Here is a 27,572-nt window from a genome sequence, read left to right on the forward strand (position 1 = left end):
TGTAATACATATACTGTATGAAAAAATACATAACATTTTGTTTTCAACATTGATGTATTTATCTGTGTATTAATTTATTTAAACATTTATTTATCATACTGTATATATGTATTTTTTCTTAATTTACTTATTTCTCTATGAAAATGAAGGATGCCAATGAAACAGAACCACTCTCATTGGAAAAAATGTAAGAGATGGATCAGAAAATGACAACTAGTTCTATAGCTGAGCATTAGTGTCATTAAATCCAATCCACGTTTTCCTGCAATCAGTTATTCCCGGTTGACACATTTCAATTCCTTAGAGGAATGTATTTTAAAGCTTTCAAAAACCATATGGACATATGTTAGTGCACTCCAATCCTCCATATACAGGGCCTGGAGATTGGAGCGAGTAGGTAAGAATAACAGATCAGATTAGATGAGCAGGTCTCAAACAGAGAACAGTTGTGGGTGAGTAGGTCTGAATGAGGGAGCAACGGTAGATGTGCATGTCCAAATGAGGGAGTAGTGGTAAGTGAGCAGATACACAAATTTAAAGTATTCCACTTACCTGCATGTACCTGATCTGCAGCGTTAAGAGACCAAGCTGACACTCATCAGGAGGCTGGGTATATGTTTCCATACAATAGGTCTTTATTTCAAACAGTCAAACCTCACAGCTCTGGCAATATATACTACATTACCAAAAGTATCTGGCCAGCCTTTAGTCTGGGGATATTTTCCATGGCATGGGCTAGGCCCCCTAGTTAGAGTGAAGGCAAATCTTAAAGCTACATGATACAATCATATTCTAGACCATTATGTACTTCCCCAACATTTTGGGTAAGGCCCTTTCCTGTTTCAGCATGACAATGCCCCTGGGCACACCACAAGGTCCATATAGAAATGGTTTTGTCGAGAATGGTGTGGAAGACCTTGACTGGCCTCCACAGAGCCCTGACCTCAAACCCATTCAACATCTTTGAAATCAATTGGAAAGCCAACTGAGAGCCAGACCTAATCTCCCAAAATCAGTGCCTGACCTCACTAATGCTCTTCTGGCTGAATGGAAGCAAAACCCTGCAGCAATGCTCCAAAATCCAGTATAACGCCTTCCCAGAAGAGTGGAGATTGTTATAGCAGCAAAGGGTGGACCAACTCCATATTAAAGTGCATAATTTTCAATGAGCTGTTGGATGTCAGGTGTCCACATACTTTTGGCCATGTAGGGTATTTCATAGCATAAAACCAAACTTTTGTAATTTAGACAGCTAAAGAAAGACACGCTTCCTGTATTTTAATGTCAGAATTGCTTAAATCACACACACACACGCAAACACATCTTGAGCATATTGTACGTTTGACTGTAGCAGTGAAATGTGAGGGACTCTCACCATGGGCTGTCGAACCTCCACACTGATGATGTCCTCGTAGATGCCATCTTCCTCACATGGCACGCAGTCATAGATGTCATCGTCCCCGACATCATGCTCTCTGGAGGACACATAAAGAAACAGGCTGTGTGTTTGTGGGTGTGGACACTTTATTCTTTATGTGTTGGGACGTGTGTTTGAACCAGAAGAAAGCAGGCTGTAACACACTGTGGCATTCAGTCTGGTGGTGAACCTAAATTGGTCTCGGCTGCGCTGGCTGGTGGAGAAAGCACATGCACCCAGGTTGCGTTAGCTAATCAGCCCAGGCGATTAAGGTGTGCTGCTCTCCACAATTTGGGGCAGTGGCTGGGAGCTCACACTGAGAGCGTGTTTCTAATTTTCATTTCGTTTTATTTTGGAGTTCTGTTCGAGCATACAAGAAAAAGAAAGTAATCCACTACTGGAAAGTAGGAGAAGCTGGTCCAGCTAGGAAGCAGGCCAGCTACAGGCGGCACACAGGAAAGTGGTCACGTCATTTTACTTTCTTTTGTCTTTGTTATATTAGCTTGTTGTTTTAGTTTATTGTTTTTGCCTGGAACCCATGAAGGGGAACGGTGAAGGTGTCTATTTATTAAATTTCATGTTTGTGTGGGTGCACTCTCTCTCTCTATGTGCCAATGGTGTTTCCCAGAACTGTCGTATCTCTCTCCCAGGGGTGTCATGCTAGCGTGTGACACACACCATACATAAGGGCTTCTTCACGTTCTTCTACCCCACAAAATCTTGCACTACCCATCCAAAGTTTTAGTACACCCACAATGTTCAAGCAATGAGAGTTAAAAAAGAAATAAACATCTTTTATTTGACAAAAAAATTATCTAAATCTTAGTTTCATCAAAATAGCCACCTTTATCAGTAATAACTGCCGAGCATATTCATTAAATTTTTTCTAAAAGGCAGCCATATGGTTCAGAAAGTTCACACCAACAGTCCTGTAGAAGTCTCCACAGATGTGCTGCTCTTGCGAGTTGCTTTTGTTTGAGCTTTCTGTCCAATTCCTCCCAAACTAGCTTGATTGTACTTCACTTATTGGAAAATGGAGAGAATTTTTTCACTTGTTTATTAAGCCAAATATGGCTTTTTATGAACTACAAAATTTATGTCACTATCCTGTGAAGTAAAAGTTACTTTTTAACTTCTGGCTATTCATTTCTTAAGATCAGCTGGGAGGACAGACGCACCAACACCAGCATCCTGGAGGAGGCCAACATCCCCACCATCACTGCCACCATCGCCCAACACCAGCTGAGATGGACTGGCCATGTTATCCGTATGCCTGACTCGTGCCTGCCAAAACAAGTCCTATACTCCCAGCTCCTTGTAGGACGATGTGCCCCAGGAGGTCAGAAGAAAAGGTACACGGATAACATCAAAGCAAACATCAAAAAGTGCCACATAGATCTTAGCACCTGGGAGACCTGGAGAAACATAGTCTGTAAAGGAGCTGCACTCTATGACAACGACCTCCGCTGTGCTGCACAAGACAAGCGCAGACTCAGAAAGGAGAGAGCTTCCACCAAAAACGCTACTACCACTCACCCCTGCCCACACTGCACCAAAATATGTGGTTCCAGGATCGGCCTCTTCGCCTACCTGAAGATCCACAAGGACCCTGAAGGAGGACAGTCATACTCGACCCCGAGTGATCGCCGATGATGATGATGATGATGATTCATTTCTTACCTTATGCCATTTGAGGTCATTGACAGAAGGTAAACTGTTTAAAGTTCAAAACACACAGTACTAAAACATGAGGAAAGTGTACTAAAACTTCTGATCGGTGGTACACATGGCACTTCAGCTCTACTCATTTGCATTTTACAAGCTGTAGTACTGTAGTACTAGGGGTACCAACAGTCCTGTATTTTCTGGGACATCCCATATTTCAACAAAACATGCTACAGCCCGTACTGTGTGACAGAAGTAATGTAATCATGAAAAGAGTAGCATAACATCATTTTAATTCCAGGGTCATAGAGGACGTGCATTAAGGACGTGCAGATGACTAAGTACACAGTGCTAACACACTTAATGTGAGTGAGAGACTCAGAAACAGGCCTGGGAGGATATATATATATATATATATATATATATATATATGTGTGTGTGTGTGTGTGTGTATATATATATATATATATATATATATATATATATATATATGTATGTAAGTATATATGCAGATTTATACAACGGCTCATTGGTCCAAGGGTGGGAATTAATTCTCAGTAAAGGGACACCTCGGCCTTTTAACAATTCTAAAATCAATGCGCTACAAAATCCAGCATTCTAAAGCTGTTAAAACAGCAATATTCTTTACATTTTCAATTGTTGTTACATCCCCATCCCTTTTAATTGATCAATTTCACAATTAATGGCAACGATGAATCACATTTCTAGTTACTGTTGCTAGCTCTATTTAGGGTTGCCAATCATCCAACAAAATACAGAATCATCCCTTATTTGGACAGTAGAATAGGCATTCCGTATTTAACTCATGGCTATGGGACGCATGCGATTTCAACTGATTAAGAAAAAAAAAATCAATTAATATTAAAGTAACTATACATAGTCATTGTTGGTAACCCACCGTATAAGTGGAATAAATCCCTCCGGGCTGTCCCGTTATTGGAAAATAATGTACTTCGGGGCTAGTTACCGCCCCCATCGTACATTATTTTCCAATAATGGGACAGCCCATTGTGGTTTATTCCTTACACACACACACACATATATACACACTCACCGGCCACTTCATTGGGTACACCTGTTCAACTGCAAACTGTACCCGTTAACGCAAATATCTAATCAACCAATCACGTAGCAGCAACTCAATGCATTTAGGCATGTAGATATGGTCAAGACAATCTGCCAAAGTTCAAACCAAGCATCAGAATGGGGAAGAAAGGTTATTTAAGTGACTTTGAACGTGGCATTGTTGTTGGTGCCAGACGGTTTGAGTATTTCAGAAACTGCTGATCTACTGGGATTTTCATGCACAACCATCTCTAGGGTTTACAGAGAATGGTCCGAAAAAGAGAAAATATCCAGTGAGCTCTGTTGATGGCAGAGGTCAGAGGAGAATGGCCAGACTGGTTCGAGCTGATATAAAGGCAACAGTAACTCAAATAACCTCTCGTTAGAACTGAGAGGTATGCAGAAGAGCATCTCTGAACGCATACCACATCAAACCTTGAAGCAGATGGGCTACAGCAGCAGAAGGCCACACCGGGTGCCATTCCTGTCACCTAATGAAGTGGCCGGTGAGTGTATATATACATATACATATAAGTTTCAAAACGAACGTTTTAAGACGCCTTTTACGTCGGTAAGCTTTTGTCTAATATTTAGCTAGCCTACATCCGTAATAAACACTTTGTTTTAAAAACACGACTAAGCTAAGATAGAGCCGAACTAACGAGCTTACTGATCACTAGATCAAATAGACATTACAAAATAAGTTTGTTCTATAAAGGTTATGATTACCTACAGACATCAGTGCTTGTGCAACATGAAACATTTTATTCAATATTTAGGCCTACCAGTAAATCAAGCAATATGTGAGAATATGTAAGTAACTAAGCTTTAAAGCTGCGGTTTGTACGTTAGTTTAAAGAACTTGCCCATGCAAGTATGCAAAGTCTTAAAGGAATAACATGGTGGTTTTCACACTTTCTCGGTTTTATGTGCTATTTGCACAAGAGGCATTGACGAAACACGATGAGTAAAGTATTAAATATGTCCGTTCTTTATTTTTGGAGAAATATGCGTTTAAAATGCATCGTCATATTTTCAACCGGTTGAGAATGTTATCGACTTAGTGCGTCACAAGTACAGTAACCTCTCCCCTTTCCACGCCCCGTAAAGAAATCTGACTGGACACACCATCCTGCCACAAGTGTGCTGTGAAGTTTAGGTAGCAAACAACAAGGCTGAATCCTTCTGACGTAATTTACATAGAAACTATCACCTAATTTCACTAACTGTGGCAAAGCGGAATCGATAACGTTTCAGAAAATATATAACTTTAAAACGTTTAATTCAATCTTCTACTGGGACCTTTTCTGTTTATTGAGGGTGTGAAAGAAAATTTCAGTGCCGCTGACTATAATCAAATGTTTTTCAGATTTACCGTTCGATTGAGCAAGTATCATTCAAAGTACATTTTTATGGGTTAGTGCTGTCCGATTGTGCTAGCTACTTCACATTAACCTTGTATGGTGATCAGTAAAGGCTAACACAACAGCACCACTTAATTATTGTCACTACTATCACTACTGTAATGAAATAAAAAAGGCGACAAATGACCTTTTCTGTGAGAAATGTATTGTCGAGCTCACGCGCATAAACTGCTGGCGACATTCTAAAGCTCCGTTTTGCCCTCCCTACTGTCAGTCAGATTGCTGTGATAGCTCATTCTAAACATAGACCGTGATTCTAAATCATATTTGGGGACCCATGGATAACTTGTGACCCATAGTTTGTGCCGCTGGCTTACATGCAAGATAATGCAAATATTTGACTAACGTTAGGTTCACTTATTAGAGTGCCTTTTAAGGACTATTAGACTATCTCTGGTTGGTTATATTCATTTATAGCTAGCTAGCTAACATCAGCAAGCTATATTGTTATCGATAATGTTAGTTAGCTTATTTGCTTTCATAAGGACGTTATAGTTGTGGTTTTACCTTAACTTGGCTAGCTAGCTAGCAAAATTATTATTGGATATAAGTCAACATCCTTAGCTATTGATACTTGATATACTAAGTTAGCTAGCTTGTGAAAATTCAGTCTCCCAAGATGAGCGCGTATCATGGAGGTAGCTATGGTAACGGGGCACGGTCTGTCAATCATAGCTAACTGCAGGGGTTAAATTGGGATTTGGGAGGTGGGTGGACCCTGAGATCCGGTGGGAGGTGGGAGAAAAAAGGTATAAACCAATGAATGTCTCAGCTCAAAATAGTTGTATCTTGTATTGTGCACATAATTGTAATTAAGGAAAACAATGTTTTGAAAAAAATGTATACTAGATGCAAGCTTTTACATAAAATATTTAGGCTAAAGTTTATTGAGTGTCATTAATGCTGAGAATTTTTTTACCCACAAAAATAATCGGTCATCCTCCTCTTTTGTCCTCCCTTTCTTCCTCCTTTATCCATCTTTCTTAAACTGTCGAATTGAAACAAAATGAAACCAGCGGTGACTGGTGAGCTGATAATTGGTGATGCGCAAAACTTTCCTTTAAACTAATCATTGATCTCAAACTATTTCAATTAATTTTCAGTGATTAACAAGCATGCAAACATTTGACTAATCAATTGGAAAGGGACACAGCTTCTTCGCATTGTGTCAGGGAGATTAAATGATAAATGCGATTTAGAAAAATCAGTTTTAATCAAAGCAGTGGTGGAATCTTTCGCCGATTTTCCTTGAGTATCAATACCATTAATCCACAAAATAGGCTACTCAATACTATCATATATAGCCAGCGCTCCCCAAATAGGCAGTCTTAGTGACTAGCCTAGGTCTTATAGCCTACATTTATTCTCATTTGCAGTACAAAATTGTGCACATTTTTAATCAACCTTGTTTGCGGATACATGCACTTCTTTCTCCGCACTTGTATTCATGGCAAATATCTGCAATGTGTAGATTGTAAACAAAATTGAAGTGCAGGTTTTATTTTTGCTGGGTTATTCTGAAAACTAACACGGTAGATAACAGACTGGTCTTGTTTATTAAGTGTAGACTACTTCATGATTTTTAACGGATAAATTGAATTTATGATTTAATCCCTCTAACATGGTATGAAGACGCTGTATGTTAGGCTACTAGCCATTTAATCCGATCGTTGGTACGCTTGAAGGAAAATTACTAATGAAAACAGGTTGAGATCAATGATTAGTTTAAAGGAAAGTTTTGAGCCCCACCGATTTTCAGCTCACCAGTCGCCGCTGAATAAAACGTTATGTAGGCTCAGCGGCGCAGCGAGAGGGGGTGCAGATGGTGCAATGCACCCGGGCACCACATCAGCGGGGGCGCCAAAGAGCATATGAAAAAACTGACTGACTCAGGACAGGACTAACGTTAGGAGAATAACGATAGTTAACGAACGTTACCATCATGGATGGGAGAAAGAAGCCTTTGGGTGCCCAAAACCGAAAAATAAAAATGACTAGACAGGATACAGAAAGAAAGATGAGAACATCACTGTCAAACTGGATAACCAAACCAAAATCACAGCAGGAGCAGGGTGATCAGAGCAGTTCAGAGTCCTGTCAGAGCTTAGCAAATGGAGGCGGGAATACTAACGTTAGGTAAGCAAGCTGACTAAAGTTAGCTAAGGTTAGCTAGCAACTGAAAGATAGTTTGAAAGAAAGTTTTCATACTAATAAATAATAGGTTGCTGTGGATATAGCTCAAGTAACGTTAACATCTGGCGGTGATAAACAGGCTAACTGAATGCAGGACTGGTGGAAAGAAGTTAGCTACCGTTAGCTTTCTCGTTAGCTAATGTTAGCTAGCTAACGTAACCCACTCTTTCCTCCAGTCCTGCATTCAGTTGACTTTAGCCTGTTTATCACATGGCTAGCTAACGTTAGTTATCGACAGCTAAATGTAAATAATGCTCTGCTGATAACAAACCAGCGATTACTAACTAACGTTAGTGTATCACATGATGACACATAGGTTGCATTGCGTGTTTTTAAAGAGGTGTTAATTCGCTTAATTTATCAATATCCCCAGCGAGGAACAGAGCAGAGAGGGTGCTGATGCCAGCATTAACAGTGACGGAGTGACAAGTAATGCTAGTGGGGACTCGGACGAGGCTGGCAGGTAGGCTGGTACCAGGGACATAAGGGCTCAGATGAAAAAAAAAAAAAATTTTTTAAACAGTCGTCAACATATGCCATTTTTGGGGACAAAATCGGCCATTTCAAAAAGTGGTGGGGACATGTACCCAGCGTCCCTAGTGTAAATGACACCTATGGCTGTTACCTAAAAAGCTGATTACATAAGCAGAGAGGGAGCAGAGAGCAGAGAGGCAAGCAACGGGGCGATCAACGGTGATGTATTAAAAATAAAAAAGTTAATAAATCTGTTTTATATTGATCAACACTGTTTTTTTCGGGGGGGGGGGGGGCGCCAAGTTTCGTCTTGCACCCACCCTGAGAAGTAGGTTGTTGCGCCCCTGTGTAGGCTATGTGGGAAATATTCAACATTAGCTTAGCTGCTGACCAGCAACCTGCTGATTTTGCTCAAGCAATTAAAGTTGCCGTTAATAATAACCGGCATTCGTGGGGGCTGTTTATTCATCTCTCGTTAAAATGTTGCATAGATTAAATTACATGTTAATGAAATTACCTACCGCGCCTGCTTCCAAACATTTTTCATTTCTTTTACATTTTTCTTTCTGTGCCTGTCTATATAAACGATTGTTCCTCCTGAGTTTTTTTTCTTCAGATTTTTGATTGGTTGAGCAAGTGACTGGCTAGAGGGAACACATGGACTGGAGTCTGCGACAAATGGACTGGATTGTCATAGTTATTTGTAAAACTGCCGGTCAAAATTATTTATTTACCAAAAATGGGTGGACATTGTCCACCCGCGTCCACCCTGGTCCACCCCCAATTTAACCCCTGGCTAACTGACAGTTCTCATTACTACGCCCAGACAGTTCGGGTGAACTTTTATAGTGGGAAATTTAGGCTTTGAAAAATACGTTTTAAAATATATTTAAATGACTGAATAATAAAAAAATTATGCAAAATTGTCTGGAACGTGTGATGCTGTTTGGCGGTCAAACTAATGCATTAAACCTTCATTACAAAGCTCAAGAAGATGAGCAAATATATTATTTTGATTTCACTAGTCTATACCCTTTTGTGAACAAGATTAAAGTTTACCCTACAGGTCACCCCACCATAATCTTCCGGGACTTTGACCAAATCGAAGACTATTTTGGTCTGGTCAAAGTCAGGGTCAGCTTTACCTACCAGTGTTACCGTACAGGGTTTTGGGGAAATTAATGTTTCCACTTTGCAGGACTTGTGCGGAATCTGAGCATCAAGGTGTGAACATTCTGATGAGTTGCGTTCTCTCACAGGTGTATGGTGTACCGTCGAATTGGCTAAGGCTGTTGAGAAAGGCTACAAAATTCACAAAGTTTTTGAAGTTTGGCATTGGCAGAGAGGTCTGATTCTCTCTTTAGTGACTACATTAAGACGCATTTAAAGGGGAAACAAGAAGCTTCTGGGTACCCCTCTTAGGTGTCCAATGACACTGACAAGGCGGAATATGTCCAGAGTTACTGGGAGAAGGAGGGCATCCACTTAGACCCAAACAATATTTCGATCAACAAAGCCAAAAGACAGATATCAAAACTGTTTTTAAATAGTCTTTGGGGTAAATTCGAGCAGAGAACCAATCAGCCAAACACGACCTTGATCCAGGATCCCGAACAGTTTCTGCAATACATGTTTTCAAATGAGTATGATGTCTCACATTTTTCAGTTCTTACAGAAGACGTGGCTCTGGTCCAGTGGAAACATGCAAAGGTTTTCCCAAAACCGCCCAAATACAGCAACGTGTTGCCTGAAAGGGTTCTGTAGCACGATACAGATTCTGTCATCTTTGTGAGTCGGCTGGGAGACTGGGTACCTCCTCTCGGGGACTTTTTGGGGGAGCTGACAAGCGAACTGGATCCAGATGACCACACTGTTAGATTTGTGTCGAGGGGGACCCTCACAGATTTGGTGCGTCATCATGTACGTAACCCAAAAGCTCCACCCCGCGAAACTGTCACAAGCACACAGCAAATTGTTAGGTGTAAGAAAGGCTTCTCACTCAGCAACCGTTCAGCTAAAAAATTCAGAATAGTGTACAACAAAAGGGTCCTGCTCCCCGATTTCACAACCTTACCATATGGCTTCTAAATCAGTGTTTGGGGATGAGGGTTTTGACAGCCGTCTTCAACATCTGTTTTTATGCATCATCTCAAGACCATCAAATTGTGGTAAAAGTGTCTTTGTGAAAATGATATTAGAAAACGCATCTCATGCTTTGTCCACCGTACCACAGAGTATTGTCTGGTTTTATTCATGCTGGCAACCAATGTACGATGAACTGCTTTGTAAAATAAAGAATGTACAATTTGTAGAAGGACTTCCTGAATCTTTGGCCGATGAAGCGTTGCTTCCTTTACACAAAACTAATTTGATCATCGTTGACAACCTAATGGAAGCAGCCAGTGAGAGCCCAGAGGTGGAAAAAGCTTTTACCAAGTATACGCACCACATAAATTTGAGCATTATATATTTAGTACAAAACCTTTTTTTTCAGGGTAAAAAGAGTCGCACAATAAATCTTAATGAAAACTATATTGTTTCATTAAAAAACCCTCAAGATAAAATGCAAGTTAACGTTTTAGCTCGGCAAATGTATCCTAGGCATTCAAAGTTTTTCCTTGAAGCTTTTGAAGATGCGACCAGAAACCCTTACGGTTATCTTTTGGTGGACTTAAAAGCACAGACACCAGAACAGTTTCGCCTCAGAAGTGGTTTGTACCCTCCAGAGTGGCCTGTGGCTTATGTGCTAAAGAAAAAGTATTAAACGGTACTGGCAGCTCTTAAAAGCTCTATTTGAAGGCAATGCACAGCAAAGACGTGCCATTTTACAGTCTGCTTCTCCGGAACTCATAAACACAATTTGTGAAATAGCTCTCAATGTTTTATGCGGTAATATACCCCTAACGGATACACAGCTGAAAAAATTAAGGAAACAATGATCGGGGATTAAACTACTTGCTAACAAAAAAAACTCAATCAAAAAGAAGAAGAAAGTCATTAATCAAAAGGGGAGATTCCTTCTGGATAAATTAAAGAATCTCACTTATACCCCAGAGCCAATCCGTCAAACTGTTGAAAATGAATTGGATCAAACCATACGCAACATCTTAGCAAGGACTGATGTAGGGCCTCATGAGAAGGCAAAGCTGTACACGGCTGTTTTACAAAGATTCATAGCTCTTGTCAAGCAAGGTGAAAAAGAAACAAATCAATTAACATTATCATTTCCCACTGATGGGGGTTCAGAATCAGAAGCCAAAGATGGTGAAACACCCTCTAGTGGTGTCACCAGTACTGAAGATACCACACTGGTTCAAGATGTTATAGAAAGTGTTCCATCTAGAAGAAAAAAAAACGCGACCTACGTCTTAGACAAAATGTCTAAATCTGGAAATGTTACAACTTGGACCGACAAAGGAGAGTTTGTTTTCAAGGGTAAAGCTGTAAGCAGTTTGCATATGTTGGATCTAATAAAGAACATTACAGCGCCTCACAAGGTTGCTGATGATAGACGACCCCTGGGGTGGCAAAAAGTTATTGAGGCTTTAGCTACAATTAATATGCCTCTTTCTGTCAAACCTAATCATGGTGTACGCTGCATGATAAGCTCGCACAAAAAATTACCAAAGGCCTCCATAGCAAGCAGGAAGCCGCTGAAAGCTCAAGAAAGAAGACACAGTCTAGAAGACTATGAAATCCCAGAGCCTGTTTTTTCATCCCCAGTTTTAGACCGTTCAACATGGTTAGATTTTTAACGTTTAGTATAAATGATATGCTGTGACAAAAATGTAATTGTGATTCATGTTTATTTGTTTTAATAAAATTACATTAAATTTTACATTGGATCTTTTGTCTCTTTACTTACTTACTTACATTTTTTAAAGGTTTTAAAGGAGTTTACAGTCTGTATACATGATAGCATATTTTTCACACATTTATCCAGGTATATTTTATCAACATATTTTGAAACCATTGCATCATTCATTATTAAATTATCCGAGTATAATGACATAATTATGCTAAAAGGGATTCCTTCGGCCCTGTGGTGTAAGTAAAATACACAATGCTGGCCACACGTCGCGCTGAGCGGGTCTTGCACTTGTACAGTGTTGTAAACAATCCGATCGCAGTTCTTTTGCAGAAACGCATTGATACTGTCTGGGAAATAACCATAGTCTGGAGGGTTTCCATAGGAGTCAAAGAATTCACCCGTTTTATCCGCACACATATACAGAGCTAGCCAGTGTTCTCCAGGTTTATTTCGGGGGTGTGTATTCACAATGTACAAAGCGGGGGAATTATGCAGTTTATTATCCGGTAGGTCATCGCAGGCCACCACCCCTTTAAAGTCTTTTCCTGTATATGGGTTTTACTCAAAACCGCAGCAAGTTCTCTGGAGTTCATGATTAATAATAGTCATAAAACACATTCCTCCTTTGGTTCACTTCAGTGATATTGTCGAAACATGCATAAACAACCAAATTTAAGGTTCTGGGTAGCGCGTTTCTGAATCTCATTTCCAGTCGCATGTTTCCCGTCTTGATCAGGGATGATGCTGACTGCAGCCTTCATCAGGGGACAGACTGAATGCATAAAGCATGTAACCGCTTGTATATTCTTGACGATTTATTAACAAGGGCTGGTCCTTCAAATGTCTACCGGTAGCGAGGATCAGGCTATTATACTCTCGAATAGTGCTACGGTTGTGATAATCAGGTTGAAATGGCTTAGCCAGAAACTTCTGCCCATCAACATACATTGCCACAAACTCTGCATTATAGTGTTGGAAATTAAACGGGTTGTTGTTGTAAACCCCAGCAACCTCGCCTGAAAAAACATGTCCACGTGTATGTGCCCGAGCATTTCAAAAGTTTTGTTCTCTGCGGTGTATAGGGCTCTGTTTTTCAGACCCTTGTTGTGTCCCCCTGTGTTTGTATCCTCCATTTGTCCACTGGTATCTTTATAAAAGAGGCCGGCTGTGAACTGGTTAGACAGTGTCTCATTCCCATAATTCAGTAGACATTCCATAACAGCTCGGTAGGGGTAAGTATTGCTATACTGACTCACCAGTCGGTCCCCCAGTGAAACTTCCACTTGGGAAAAAATGGTTGCTAGGGGGTAATAAGCACGACATTGTCAGCATGCGCGAAGTTACTACCACCTGCACGGGTGATCTTACAGTGAAGGTATAAAAGTGTATCGTTCAAGTCAATGTAATCTTCACCATTACCCGCCATAAAGAACTCTAGAGGACCTGTGTCTGAAATGGCTGACAGTGGGGGCACCTCCACATAGACGTTCTTCTCAATGCTAGTTTGTGTATACGGAACTGCAAAAAGATCCAGTTCCGACTTCATGCATTCCTCTGACATGTTGTGTATGTAGGCCATTTTTTTTAAATTTATATACTTTTCCTTGTAACCTTCTTCTTCTTTGTGTGCTTTTTCACCTTCCTCTTGCTTTTACCAACTGTGCGCCGAATGCTTGACACTCTGTTTTTTAACCTTAGGTCTGTTTGAGACACGCCCCCCCGGAGGTCTTTTCTGTGTACGTCACGTCATCACCATGAGCCCTGATCCTTCCTGACCGTCCGCGCTCAAACAACTTGACACAACATTAGTGATCACATACTTGGCTATGTTCTTAGCTGCTGAGGCCAAATGGGGCTTGGCTATATTGAATCCTTTCTTTAGTAGCGGTAAAGCCATTCGGAATAAGCCTCGAAAAATACTGCCAAGACCCCCACCATACATAACACTCCCACCACTAAATCCCGGCAACCCATTACCCGCTTGCGCCGTATAATAATCAACGTATCTGTGTGGATCTATATGCAGGCCAGACCTAGCCATCTTTTACTTGTGATAATGCTGTTTCACCGGTCTGAAGTGCAGCTTTGCTATGACTTTCCCGTAACGGAAATTTACGTTCTGGTACTTATGTTTTCAGTTCAATTGTAATGTTTCAATGTGCTTCTTGCTCACAGGTACGTAGTGTGGCTTCTCATACGAGATTGTGATGATTTTGTTGTTTGCTCCAGATATATGTACATTTCGTAGCGGGGGTACAAAGCTGTCACCAACATGTTGGTATCGATAACGTCTGTGTAGACGTACATTGTGTAGAAGCCGGCGCTGATATCAACAGGGTGTGGCGCCACCGATTTCACAGCTGTCAAGTCGACTCCTGGTTCAAGACCAAGCATCCTAGCTAGTTTTCCTTCAGCCACCATTGTGATGTGTGGCTCGCTTACGATGTAAATTTTGTTTTTTATATGCCCGTATGCAATTTCAAGGCCTTCCAGCATGGGTACCACATTGTGGTTCATTTCATTTAGTAGACTACTGATACTCTTGTAATACCCGGTACTAATTGCATGAGCTCTTCTGATTTTTTTAATATGATCGTATGTATAAAAAAAGTGTTGTCATCACGTTATTGAACTGTAGGTGGGTACTGTATTTCGGCTAAGCCAACCTCCCATGTCCCGCGCAGTTCAATAGGTCTGGCAAACTTGGTTGTATAGTTTGAAATTTTGTTGTCAGGGTAAATGCTCATAGATGCATTACTCGGGAGAGTAACATAGAAACCTGTATCCTCCATGGTTACCTAATGCGTTTGTAGGGTCATGTAAGCTTTTCGACTCACTTACAGCCAATATGGCCTAGATGTCAACCACATGGCTTGCCGGTATCCAACTGTTGAACTTTTCAGGCCAGCCGACCCATTTGACGAAAACCAGCTTTTTACCCTTCTGCTTCTTCTCCATCACTATCTTTTCAAGCTTAAATGTTTTGTCTTTTCTCACAATAACCTTCTGTAATTCCTGCTCATAAAATGTACCATCGATGTTTTCACCATCATAATCCTTCAACCTGTATACTGGAGGTATCCTGTGGACCCTTTCAGCAACTGTGAAATATTCATCTGTATACATTTGCTCATAGCCTTTTGCAAACTTTCCACGCACTTTGGAAACTCTGACTGTATCACTCTCCTCAAACTTAAACTTTAGCTTTTTAGGCTTTTTTGGAAAGAGACCGTACAAATGTTTAAACACTTTTAAAGCGTTAGCATCATTCACTTCAACAGGCTTCATCTTAACCGCTTTTGTTCTTTAAAACAGAAACCCAAGCAAACCTTGACAATGTCAGGTTTCGGGGGGTTAGGACCCAGGCGCATAGTGAAATCGCACAAAACTCAAAAGGATAGATTCAAATAAAGACCTTACTACAAAACAAACAGAGAACAACCAAAAGGCCACAAGGGGCAATTCCAAAAGAAAACTCAAATTCTTAAAACAGAAAAAAAACTAGACTAAAATACTAAAGACACAAGGAACAAACAGCTAGGGCAGAATACAGGCAGGCGGAACACAGGCAGGAAACATAAGCAAAACACACACAAGTAGGCAGATACATACACGCAGGCGGAAACATACAAGGAACCAGCACCCGAGTCAGGTAAACAAAGAACTTAAATAGACATGAAGATAACAAGACACAGGTGAACTCAAAACACAATCAAACCAGAGAGGGAAGGGATAACGAGACAAACCCAAAAAACAATAATAGAATAATTGAAAACAATAATAAAATTAAACACAGGGAAAAGCAATAAGGGAAAACGAACTGAACTACAAAACTGAAGTGCCGCCATCTGGCGGCCCAAAAAAGGGAAAACAGAAACAGAAACACAGAACCATGACAGAAAATATATCTATACATGTCTATCATAAATTTCATATTGTTGTTATATTCAGATAAACCTGACATGTCTACTAAACCAGCCTGCCATTGTAAATCAATGTTGCACACAAAAACCCTGTTTCTTTTGAAATTAAGTCTGATGGGTTTGTGTAAAGTGTAGACATCTTCCCCAGACAACCAATCTGTAACTTTCTTGTTAGACATCCTATGTCCTGCTGTTTCCAGCAAACCCCTTTCTTTCTTCTTTACCGCCATAAGAACCAGGGTTTTCTGGTGAATAATAAGCAGACTTCAGACACTTCTCTGCATCCATCCTTACAGCTAATGCAATAATGACACAAGATATAAAAAGCCAAAGCATTTATTATCATTATTATTATTTAAAAACAGCCACAAAATACATATGCATGTGACTATTTGGCATAGCTTTGAAGCATTGCTAAACAGTCGTCCGTCTTCAGACACGTCACCCCACAGGTCTTCCTGCGTGGCACCCTCAATCTCCCAGAAATCCCTCCGAACCTCAGCAACAATCTGGTCGCTGAAAGCCCCCAGGTCTGTCCATTTGATTTCCTGCAGCTTCTCCTGGATGTACGGCTCGTCCTTGAGCTCTGAAACAATTGTGTCAACAGCGCCCTCTATACGCACAGGATTTGGTTTCAGACCAAACACTCTGAGCGCCTCGGAGATTAGGCACCCCAGCCACGATGCCTTCACTTTGGCGACCAGCTTGTCAAAGTTGGCCTGAAAGTAGAATGTCTCTGGTTCGAAGAGACAGCTGTGTTGCAGCTGGCTGGGGTGGTCATATTCACACCCCAGACAGTCGTTCTTCAGCTGATTTTCAATTATCATGTCAAGAAGGCTGGTGAGCCTTCTTGACACAATAATTGAAATTAGTTTGTTTGTGTGTGAGTCAATGATCACACTGACTTCGAATAAACTGCCGGTTTATTAAGAATATAAAACCAGTGTGAGCAAAGCCAACGTTGAGTGAATCTAATTGCATGACCGAACTAGGGGGAACTAGAGCACGTTGATTGGCCTAGCCATAAACACACATACAAGTACGGTGGCTCATAATGAACAAACATAGCCAAATGATCTACATCCCCTTCCTTTAGCTCACACCGCCAATATAAAACAAAATAGCACTGGGTAAATATCAACATTACAGAACATTTCTTTCTCACCATGTTGTTTTACGGTAAACAACCCAATAATGATATTCTTGGTTAAATTTAAGATTATCCAACAGCAAATCAAGGTGGATGAACATATCACTTTAACAGGTAGGCCTATTCATAAGGCATACCCGGTATAGAATTAATATTGATATGCTGCTACAGTTGCCTATATATTGTGTGACAAAAACAAATTAACATTAGACCTTTGTTTCAATAAGAACAAAATAATTCACCCATATGTAGCCTATATCCTTTTTCCTGGGCTTCCAAGGAGTCCCAGACTATGGCTTATATGTCCCGATTGATGCTCTTTATTTTATCTTTTGTAGCCTATATGTACGTATTTATTGAAACTATCACAAGGTCTCATCTTGACTCTTAAAGAGATTAGCAGATTATCTTTAGTAGGCATAGCTTCCTCTTCTGCAATATTAGATTGATGTAAAATGATTATGACAACACTTGTTATATTAAAACGTCATTCATAAGCCTTTACAAGTGAGACAATTGATTCGCTTGGCATCAATTGATAAACTTTTCAGCACCACAGTGAAGGCCAGCTACAACTTACGACGTACCTTTGAAAGTGTAACTTAAGGCAACTGTTAAGGTATAGTCTGGGAAACAGTCGTAAAAAAGCGGTTTCCCTTTGAAAGGTATACCTTAGAAACCTTCAAAAAACGTTAAGGTACTTTTTGCGCTCTCTCTCGACAATTACGGACATCAATCCGAAGAAGGCTTTCTGCAGAGAAAATAACCTAAGTTTTGCTCGTTTCTGTCTCTAAATGTCTTCTTTCTCTAAATGTCTTCTGTCTCTAAATGTGTCTGCTGTCATAGTTTTAAAAAAAAAGAAACTCTCTTTTCACACATGATAACTTAAGCCTGATAACTTACAACTGCCACGCTTTGCATTTGCTTTACAAACAATTCTAAGATGTAACTATTTGCTATTTTCAATTGTTTTACAATTTTAACACGCTTTTGCTTTTCTTAAATTCTATTTGATGCAAAACTAACACTCATAAACACAACGCTGTCTCCTCATCTAACTAATAAACTAATTTACTTTACGAACCAACTACCAAATTTTCTAACATAATTTCTACTTGTTTTAAACATTTTAACGCATGTAACCCTATTAACACATTTATTTGCCTTTTCGGGTATTTGGTGGATGGTGTTTCAAAACAATAACATGTTTTAAGTTGCTAAAGCATTTTTACACAAAACTACCCTTTTCAAACATGTTTATAAAGCACAAAGATATTCAACACTTTCCCTCATGGATTATTTTACTTTTAAAAACGAACATTTCCATTAAAATAAAATATAAGCCAAATCAACGCATGTGCTACGATAAAAACCAACAAACCTAAATAAAAACGACTCCCCCCGAAAATAAAAACAATGACTATAAAAATTTTTTTTTAAATAAATTTAAAAAAATAAAAAATTAAACAATGACTATAAAAAATTTTAAACCACAGGGGGCGGGGTTTCAATCCATCAAACTTTTTGACATTTACCGCATCCCATTTATATATATGAGGACTAAACATGCCAAAATGAAATAATTAAATAAATAAATATGGAGTCATATAAAGAAGCATATAAATAAATAATTAAATTGGCCATTGATTAAATGCTTCATTTTATTTTTAATTAATTAAATAATTGTCACTTCATGATTGTCCTTTTTCACAATAACATGATTATATTTTATTTCATAATAACATGTTTCCAAATGGCTTTTTAAATTTCATAATCACACTTTTCCAAATAACGTATTTCGGAATGGTATATTTATTTCCAAACTCTCTTTTTCATTTCATAATGAGACGTTGCAAAATGGTAAGACCTCCTGTCGATCAACACGAGCAGGGAGTGATCACTCACGGCCATTGGTTGCTCACGCATTCAGGCAAAAGCAGCAGCACTGTAAATATCGATCTGCATGTTAAAATTATAGCTAGTTCAGTAAGCCCTTAGAGTATATACTAACCTAAAGAAAAATACGTTTTCAACATACAAAAATACCAAGTTACTCACACATACAAAGCACTATAAGTCATTAAGACTCGTAAAATTTAGGCCTGCCATTAAAAGTACCAATATCAAAATTAGGCCAAGTTACAATAAACAATATTGGCAATCTTAGCTAACAGAAATTAAACAGGCTGTATTCCAGAGCAATGCAGCTACCTAATGTTTCATAAATTATTTCAAGTAACTGGGGTGGCCAACTTTATCACATAATATATAATTCCTGATGAGTAGCACAGAGGATCTGGGTGTAATAATGCGAAGTAACCCTTTAAGAAACACTTGTGGATTACAGTTATTCTTGTGTGAATTCTGACAGTCTGACCAACGTTGACCATTTAGCACTAGTGCTTTGCTATACATATGAAACAATGGTTGTGACAAATGGTGCCGTGGCGCAATTCAAAGTATAAGAGGCTGGCATCATCAGGAATGCAACAGAAATCCCCCCACTTTATGTAATCACTGATTTGACGGCCATCCAACGTGCCTTCATTGACAAATTAACAGCAATCTTAAACTTTAGCTCCTGAGCTTGCAATTTGTGTACCCTTCTCTCCTGCTCCGTTTTAAGTTTTGTCTTCTGAGGTCAACTTTTTGTGTTTATAACATTTACTTGATATGTTTAGCTGTAGCTCGGACCCCTCTTTGCTCTCGTTCTGAGCTAGATCACTGACCTTACGTGACAATTTGAGAAGCAAAACTAGATAACAGCTCTGACAAATAGAACACTTAACATTGGACGATAGCATGCACAGACATATTTCCCAGTAAACTTTGCATATCAGAAAATAACAGTAGTGCCAAAGAAATGACCACAAAGGATTGAATTGAACAGTTTAAACAATATTTTCTATGCAGAATGGCCATTTAGGTTATGTTTGACATGATCACAGACTATTGAACAAAGAAAATATACTAACCATGACTGAGATAAGTTTTTTTATTAAACGGTATATAAACCAGATGGTACCAGTGAAGGATAATGTGAAGTTGTTCAAGGAATTATTTAATTGTGTTTAATAATTGGTATATAAATGTATTTCTTTCACAGAGAGTACTACTAATTATAATTATGAATGAGTCATGTTTTTTTAATTTAAAGGAGCGTTGTAGACACTACAGGACGTACTAATTGTTTGTATGTCGGTAGACAAAGAACAGGGCGAGGTAACATTCATTTAGAAATGTGGCATTTGGAGATAATAATGTTTTCTACAGTAGCCAAGTAAAAAAAAGTTGTTAGTAGAAACACCACGGCGGTCAGCTGTTGTAACTTTCGAAGAAAATCAATCAACCTGCCATCATGAAAAGCATACGGCTCCCTGTGCGTTACTTTTGCTAAACATATGCATTGAACATTCTGATGTAATTTTAATGTAAATATTGCATAAGTGAAGTTATAAAGACCTACCTAGTGAAATGGCCATGAACGGCCTCTGCAATAAAAACACGTTGTTTAATGCCGTGATGTGCTCGTGCTTTTAAAGAAGGCAGCCCAGTAAGCACAAGTCAGCTCCGGTTTCAGCTCTGGCTATATTCTAGCTGGCTAGAAAACTTTCACATTGCAGTTGCATAGCTGGTTAACCAAACGTGTAGATAGACTGTATTATCACATACCATCTATATGTTCAGTGAAAGACTGGCTAGATACACTAAGTCCACAAGGATGCACAATATTTATACAGTTGCAAAAGCAATAGTTTAAAAGCAATAGACAATTATTAAGGTAGCAAATAAGTGTGTGTAACAAATTAAAGATTTGTGCCTGAGCCTTAGGTGGGATTCAATCCTGTGGCTCAGCGGTCCTAAGGCCACAATGTTACCAGTGAGCCACCAACTAACAAGCTGTACTGACTGGGAATTTTCTTGGGTAAAAAGATATAATTCAATTTTGTGGGTGTATGTGAATTTTTTATTGGCTAGTGTTACTAAATGTCCAATGGGGAGAGGTATTGTTTGTGGGCTTGCAGCACTGTGATGATGTAGTCAGGCAGGAAAAAGAAGAAGGAAATAATGCAAAATCCCCTAGGTTTGGGGCTCTATTGTGCAGACGTGAAGTTGTTTGTGAATTCTGCCTGCCAGAAGGTACAGAAATTAATGTTTTTAAGAGCTGAGAGTCTGTGGTCATTGTGGTTATTTGTGACGAAAACCCTGAAAAGTCTTCGTGCTGCATAGGTATGGGACATGCCGCCCTGCCATAGTGTAACCTGGCAGGATGGCATACCTGCCAGCCCAATGTACAGACAGCAACGCCAATAGAAACCTATGGGGAGTGCATCAGAACCAGGAAGTACAATTTTTTCACTCAACAGACATGCTCAGTTGTGTACATGGAGATACAAGAACTGGAAACCAGCTTCTGTTTATCGGTTCCATGGATTCCTATGGAAGCTGCTCAATGGTGCATGAAGCCAATTCATGAACGCAGCCATGTCTAACCAAGGGCTTTTAGCACCAGAGTGTGCACACTGGGTACCTAAATGTGAAGGATCATGGTAAACGCAGAGAAATTACGTTAACCCGTGGGGGTGCGCTCCGAAAAAGCTTTCAAATCCTCTGACGAACTGGGGCTTTGCTGACTAGCTACAGGACTTATTGTTCATTTCTAATGTGGTTAATAATATTTCTGCAAATAATAAATAAGGTAGTCGATATTTTTATAGAAGCATTCAGCAAGACTGTACATGACATTAGCTAGCTAGCTAGATACGTACTTATGAAAAAGCTACGCAAGTGTGGGAAGGAAGTGCATTTAAGATCACCAGCCATCACCACCAAGATGGAGTATATTATTAACAAAAGAGGTACATATAGAACTAACAACAGCCAGATCTTGGTCAAAACAGTAATAATCTGTAGATGTTTGCACTAAGTATAAAACACAAGTTGTAAAAGTCCATATACAATGTAAGCAAAGCTTCTGCATGCAAACTAGGCCTTTCATACAAACGTGTTGTGAATGATAAAATCCAGCAGGAGTTAAATGAGGTGAATACATGTCCTGTGCCAAGAAGGGGAGGAAGACTTAAGCCGCGTTTCCACCGCAGGAACTTTACCCCGGAACTAGGAACCTTTTGAGAAACTCAGTGCGTTTCGACCGCAGGAACTAGGGTCTAAATTACGTTCCGGGGACTTTATTTTACCCCCAAAAAAGTCCCTGCTCGGGGGGTAGTACTTTCCAAAAGTACCGGAACCTTTGGGGTGGGGCGCAATCGCTGAAAATTTATGATTGGTCGAGTTACTTGCAGTGTTTTATTTCAACCGCCATTTAAAAAAATCTGCAGCCGCAAACCGATTTATTTTCATAATAACTTGAAATCAAACTTGTATGTTATGCGGCGCAGTAGCCTACTTTTGGTTATAGCCTGCCAACGTCTTGGAATTATAACGTGTGCTCTTCTGTTCTTTTCTTGCTTTAGTATTCGTTTTATAAAATGCTAAGCATTCGTGCTGGGACAGCATATTACGTACCAAAACATTCAAACGGTTTAATTCGGTTGCTGAATATTTTCTTCCGTATTTTCTTTGTTAGCCCGTTGTAACTGACTCAAAACGTTTGATACAGTTATGTGAGGTATGCGGTAGTTCTGCGTAATTTACATTGGTGATACAGTAAAAGCAAACTGGAAATCACCTTCCACACTTTTTGTCAGGGTAAAATAACAGGTTAATACTAGCAATCGTCCCTTTTGCTTTTTCAGACTGCCGTAATTTTACTCTGCCATTCTTCAATTCCACAAAAAGACCAGGAAGACTATGGACTAATTTATGGTGCATGGTTCGCATCTGGAGGGCACACTTCGCTGCTCGGCTAGCAGTAACTTTGAAGGAAAGCAAACGGTGGCTGTACCACTGCTAATTTAAATTTTCACGCAAGTCCGAGTTTTCGTTCTATTCTTGTCATTTTGCGATTAGCCTATATGGAATTGACGATGAGAAAGTAATCAATTCAACAGCAAATTGTTTACGACGTGTGCATGTTTTCTGCTGTTGTTGCGAATTATTTGTGGAATGTGAATGCATTCTGTCGCCTCGGATGTCAAGACATGAAAGCGAATGTTCGCATAAAAACATAATGAATGTGTTTGAGAGGATATATAAAACAGTTACAATCTGACTATTGGCCTGTTATATCCTATTTGTTGCATAACAACGGTCCAAGTCCAACTACCAACGACAGTTTTGCTTGACAACGGTAAAATATGCCTAAACAGCCGTGGAAGAATATTTCAATTTCAGGTGATTAAATCGATAAAAATCAATAAATACAAACGTAACCATACATAGTCATTGTTGGTAACCCGCTGTATATAAGTGGAATAAACCCCTCCGGGCTGTCCGGGTTATTAGAAAATAATGTTGGCTACTTCGGTGCTAGTATGGGGTTACAGAAGAAATCATAGGACAGATGGACCGACGACAACGTCGCTTTTTCATACGTCAGTGGGCTAATTTGCCTAATCTTTGCAGGACTTTAGACCGCGGTGGAAACGCAGACAACAATGGGCTGAAGGAACCTTTTAGTTCCTTGACAAGTAGTTCCTGGGACTAAAAGTTCTGGGTACTTTTGGTGGAAACGCGGCTTTAGATAAGAGAAGGGAATGCCTATTTTTTCATTAAAGAAAGGGAGCTTGGAAATAATGGTGTCTGAAAGTTGGGAAATAATGGTGTCAAGGACAGAACCTAAGAAACCAAACAGGTGGGAAGTACCAAAGTTAAGCTCCACAACAGGAAGAGCTGTCAAAAATGAATAAAAGGAAGAGGAAAGCCCCCGGGGATTTCAGTGTGTCTTTTGAGTGTTTGCAGAGTGTTTGGGGAGTGATTGGATGTCTTGTCTTTGCGTTATGAACGATTGTTGTTTGTATTGGTCTGTGCAGATCAGCCCGGGTTCTTGTATGAAATCTTGGATTCATTTACAATAAATCCAGTTGCATCAGACTCTGTGGATTGTGTATAATTTTGAAGAAGTATTCAACAGTGTGAGGAGAGCGACCCTGGTGCTTCTGGCCCAGACCGGGGCCTGTTTTTCTCCCACACAAGCTAGCAAGACTGAAATGCAGTGGAAAGTCGTGGTTAGCTTGCTAACTATTAGGTTTCACAAGCTAGCTATCGAGCTGTCTTACTGACTCACCCCAGCCAGCCAGACAGTAGAGTTGTACACCTGCAGTTCCAAAAAAAGCTGGGACGGTAAATGAAATGCAAATAAAAAGGCATAAATTTAATAATAAACAAACAATGAAGCTGATTAGGTAAAACATGAAACACCTTGTCTTTGTACTGTTTTTGTTTGAATACAAGTCAAAGTAAATTTATAAATTACTGCTTTCTGTTTTTATTTGCATTTAATTTACCATCCAAATTTTTTTGGAATTGGGGTTGTAGTGGCTAACTTTTCCAAATAATATAAACATTTGGTGGCAGTTAAGTAATTATATCTAGCTAGCAGTCTACCACAACTTCTGACTGGTTTCAATCCTAAAGTCAAGAAGTGTGCACTCAGTAGGGATGAGTGAGTACACCATTATCTGTATCTGTTCAACCAACAAAGTTATCTATATCCATATCCGTACTCGGAATGGGCGGGGCTTAAACCGGAAGCTGACGTGTCATAACCGGAAGTTGGTATTTTATCGTCTTGGCAAAACCCCTAGTGGTCGGCACGCGGGCGTGCCAAGATTACTGAATTCAGACATTCAATGCTACTGCAACCAAAGTATGAGTTAAAAACATAAACGCTTTGCTTTATATGGAATTTCGCCTCGCCACCATTGACGCTCTGGTCGTTCATTTAACACGCACCCCCTACCTGCAGTCTCATCTGCAACTACACCCCCCCACCCATGACATAATGGACAATATTGTCTATCTAGGCATTCATAAAAATATTCTTTCACCACTCAAAAATCGTATTCAGTCATATCATTCTACAGTCAATATCTGGGACTAAATACTGAATAAATACACAACCTTACTAGGGCTGTCAAAAAACTTTTCGAAAATCTTTTTTTTTAAGTTCGAACCTAAATTTGAGCATTCGAATATTAGTTTTGGATCCCACGTTTTGTAATTACCATGAATATACAGGCTTAATTTCATGCGGCGAATCATGTTCATGCACGTAAAGTTCATTTCCTGTGCTAACGTTACTTCCTCTGTCAACAAAAAACATTCTGCCCTGGACCCAGAGCAAGTGGATCGTCTGTGATACTTTCAGCTAATGTTACTGGTCAGCTAGACTCGCGAGCCAGTCTCTTTTTTCACTTCGTTCAACAGATCTGGTCAGCTAACAATTTAGGATAAATAATGTTCCCATGGCAGGCTATGTTTCCTTTCTTTTCTGAAGATTTTAATAAAATTGGATGATGAAAGAAGTTAAACAAACAAAACAGAGTAAGTCATTTGTGTTGTTTTAGGCTACAGGTATTAGCTGTGAATAGTTTTTGTGTTAAGAAATAAACAGGGATTTCCTATAAACAATGATTTCCCTATTATTGTGATTAATAAATGCCGAGTTGTGGCAAATTACATCCACGAGAAAGTGCTTTATTCATTTGCACATTAGGCCATAGAAACTGCAGGGGGCTCATTTATAAAATGAACCTGCCTGCATACGCGAAGTGAAGACCTGAGGTAGAGCCACAACTGTTTCCACGGTCAAATCGAGTCATGTTGAAACTTTATAAATCACTACTTTGAAGTGATTTTCTACGTACGCCCCACAAATTTGATCTAAAATTCGTTTTATAAATGAGGCCCCAGATGTAGTAACCTACTATGAAAGTTCACCGATGTCCTCTATTCTACTGCCGGCGTGTGGAAAATAACGGGCAGTTTAGAAGGAGCGTCACGTGCATATTGCGCCCGACAATAAGCAGCTTATTTTTGTGAATTATAGGCAAATGATATTCGAATATATTCCAACTCTAACTAATTACAAAAGCTAATATTCGAACTCAATTTCACCACACTTTTGACAGCCTTAAAGGAGTACCATGGTGATTTTCACACTTTCTCGGTTTTATGTGCTATTTGCAAAAGAGGCATTGAAGAAACACAATGAGTAAAGTATTAAATATGTCCATTCTGTATTTTTGGAGAAATATGCGTTTTAAATTTATCGTCCTATTTTCAACCAGTTGAGAAAGTTGTCAACTTGGTGCGTCACGAATACAGTAACCACTCCCATTTCCACGCCCCGTAAACCCATGGATAACTCGAGACCCATAGTTTGCGCCGCTGGCTTACAGGCAAGCCAATGCAAATATTTGACTAACGTTAGGTTCACTTAAATTAGAGTGCCTTTTAAGGACTATTAGATTATTTCTGGTTATATTAATTTAGCTAGCTAGGTAGTTTGCTTTCATAAGGCAATGTTATCGATAACGTTAGCTAACTAGTTTGCTTTTATGAGGACGTTATAGTTGTGCTTTTACAGGGTTCATACACTTTTTCACCAATGATTTTCAATAACTTTTCCATGACTTCTCCACAACCTTTAACTGAATTTCCATGACCAAAACAAATGACTTTATCTCAGCGGGACGATATAAAATTATTTATTGTAACACTAAGTAAAATTAGGTCTGCATCTGAAACATATGGTGCCTCTCTAAAACAAATAAACACCAGACAGACACACTTAGATTCTCTCATATTTTTAATTCGAATAGTTTAACATGTTTGTCAATGTCTCAAACAGGGCTCGAAATTGCGACCATTTTGGTCGCATATGCTCCAGAAATTTAATCTGTGCGACCTCGAAATATAATTGGGAGCATTTGTGCAAGTGCAAATAATTGTTCTGGTGCGACCTTTTTTTTTCTTTTTTCTTTTTCCAGTCGAACGTCTCTTTCTCTGTACATTCACTAGTTAGTACACTCAGTATGTGCCTTGTGAGCTGACAGTGACCCTTCTAACCAATCGTGAGCTTGACATTCTTACCTTTAATGCTGATTTTAAATTGGTTAATATTAGCCTTCAATCACTCCCTTTCGCTGCACTCCACTGTCACGCGACACAGAGAGCTAACGTGTTAAACTAATGTTACCTGATGACAAAAGTTTATGTTCAATTTATTAGCGTTATCGAAGGCTGAAAACTTGAATCGAACATTTTTTTTGAAACGTTAACGTAGTGTTTTGTGTAGCGACCCGGTTGAAACAGCTAATTTCTCCGATGCAGTTTACTGGCGGTTGATTTAATTAGCGGTATTAATGTGACGCGAAGCGCCTTGTCGTTTGAATGCATAACACGCAATTCCTTGAAGAGTCGACACATTTTAGGCGTGACAGTTTAACTGTTACTTGTAAACCGTACTGTTATATTGTCGTTTTTTATCAATAAAAAAACTATTGCATATATTGTTGGTGCTCCT

General features: G+C 39.5%; 1 protein-coding gene across 8 annotated transcripts in view; it reads right to left on the reverse strand.

Annotated features, from left to right (window-relative positions):
• LOC118206911 (guanine nucleotide exchange factor VAV2-like) overlaps positions 1-27,572 on the reverse strand; it is a 164,759-nt gene that overhangs the window by 18,687 nt on the left and 118,500 nt on the right. For 3 of the 8 annotated variants that reach the window (XM_035380075.1, XM_035380074.1, XM_035380068.1), the window contains 2 exons: positions 1,376-1,475; positions 553-606 (listed from right to left, as the gene is read on the reverse strand). In XM_035380075.1, coding sequence (XP_035235966.1) covers positions 553-606; positions 1,376-1,475 — 154 coding nt within the window. The remainder of the gene's footprint in view (positions 1-552; positions 607-1,375; positions 1,476-27,572) is intronic. The other 5 variants (XM_035380072.1, XM_035380076.1, XM_035380071.1 and 2 more) reach the window with 2 other exon arrangements.

This window comes from Anguilla anguilla, chromosome 10, assembly GCF_013347855.1.
Source record: "Anguilla anguilla isolate fAngAng1 chromosome 10, fAngAng1.pri, whole genome shotgun sequence".
In the NCBI taxonomy this organism is placed as follows: domain Eukaryota; kingdom Metazoa; phylum Chordata; class Actinopteri; order Anguilliformes; family Anguillidae; genus Anguilla; species Anguilla anguilla.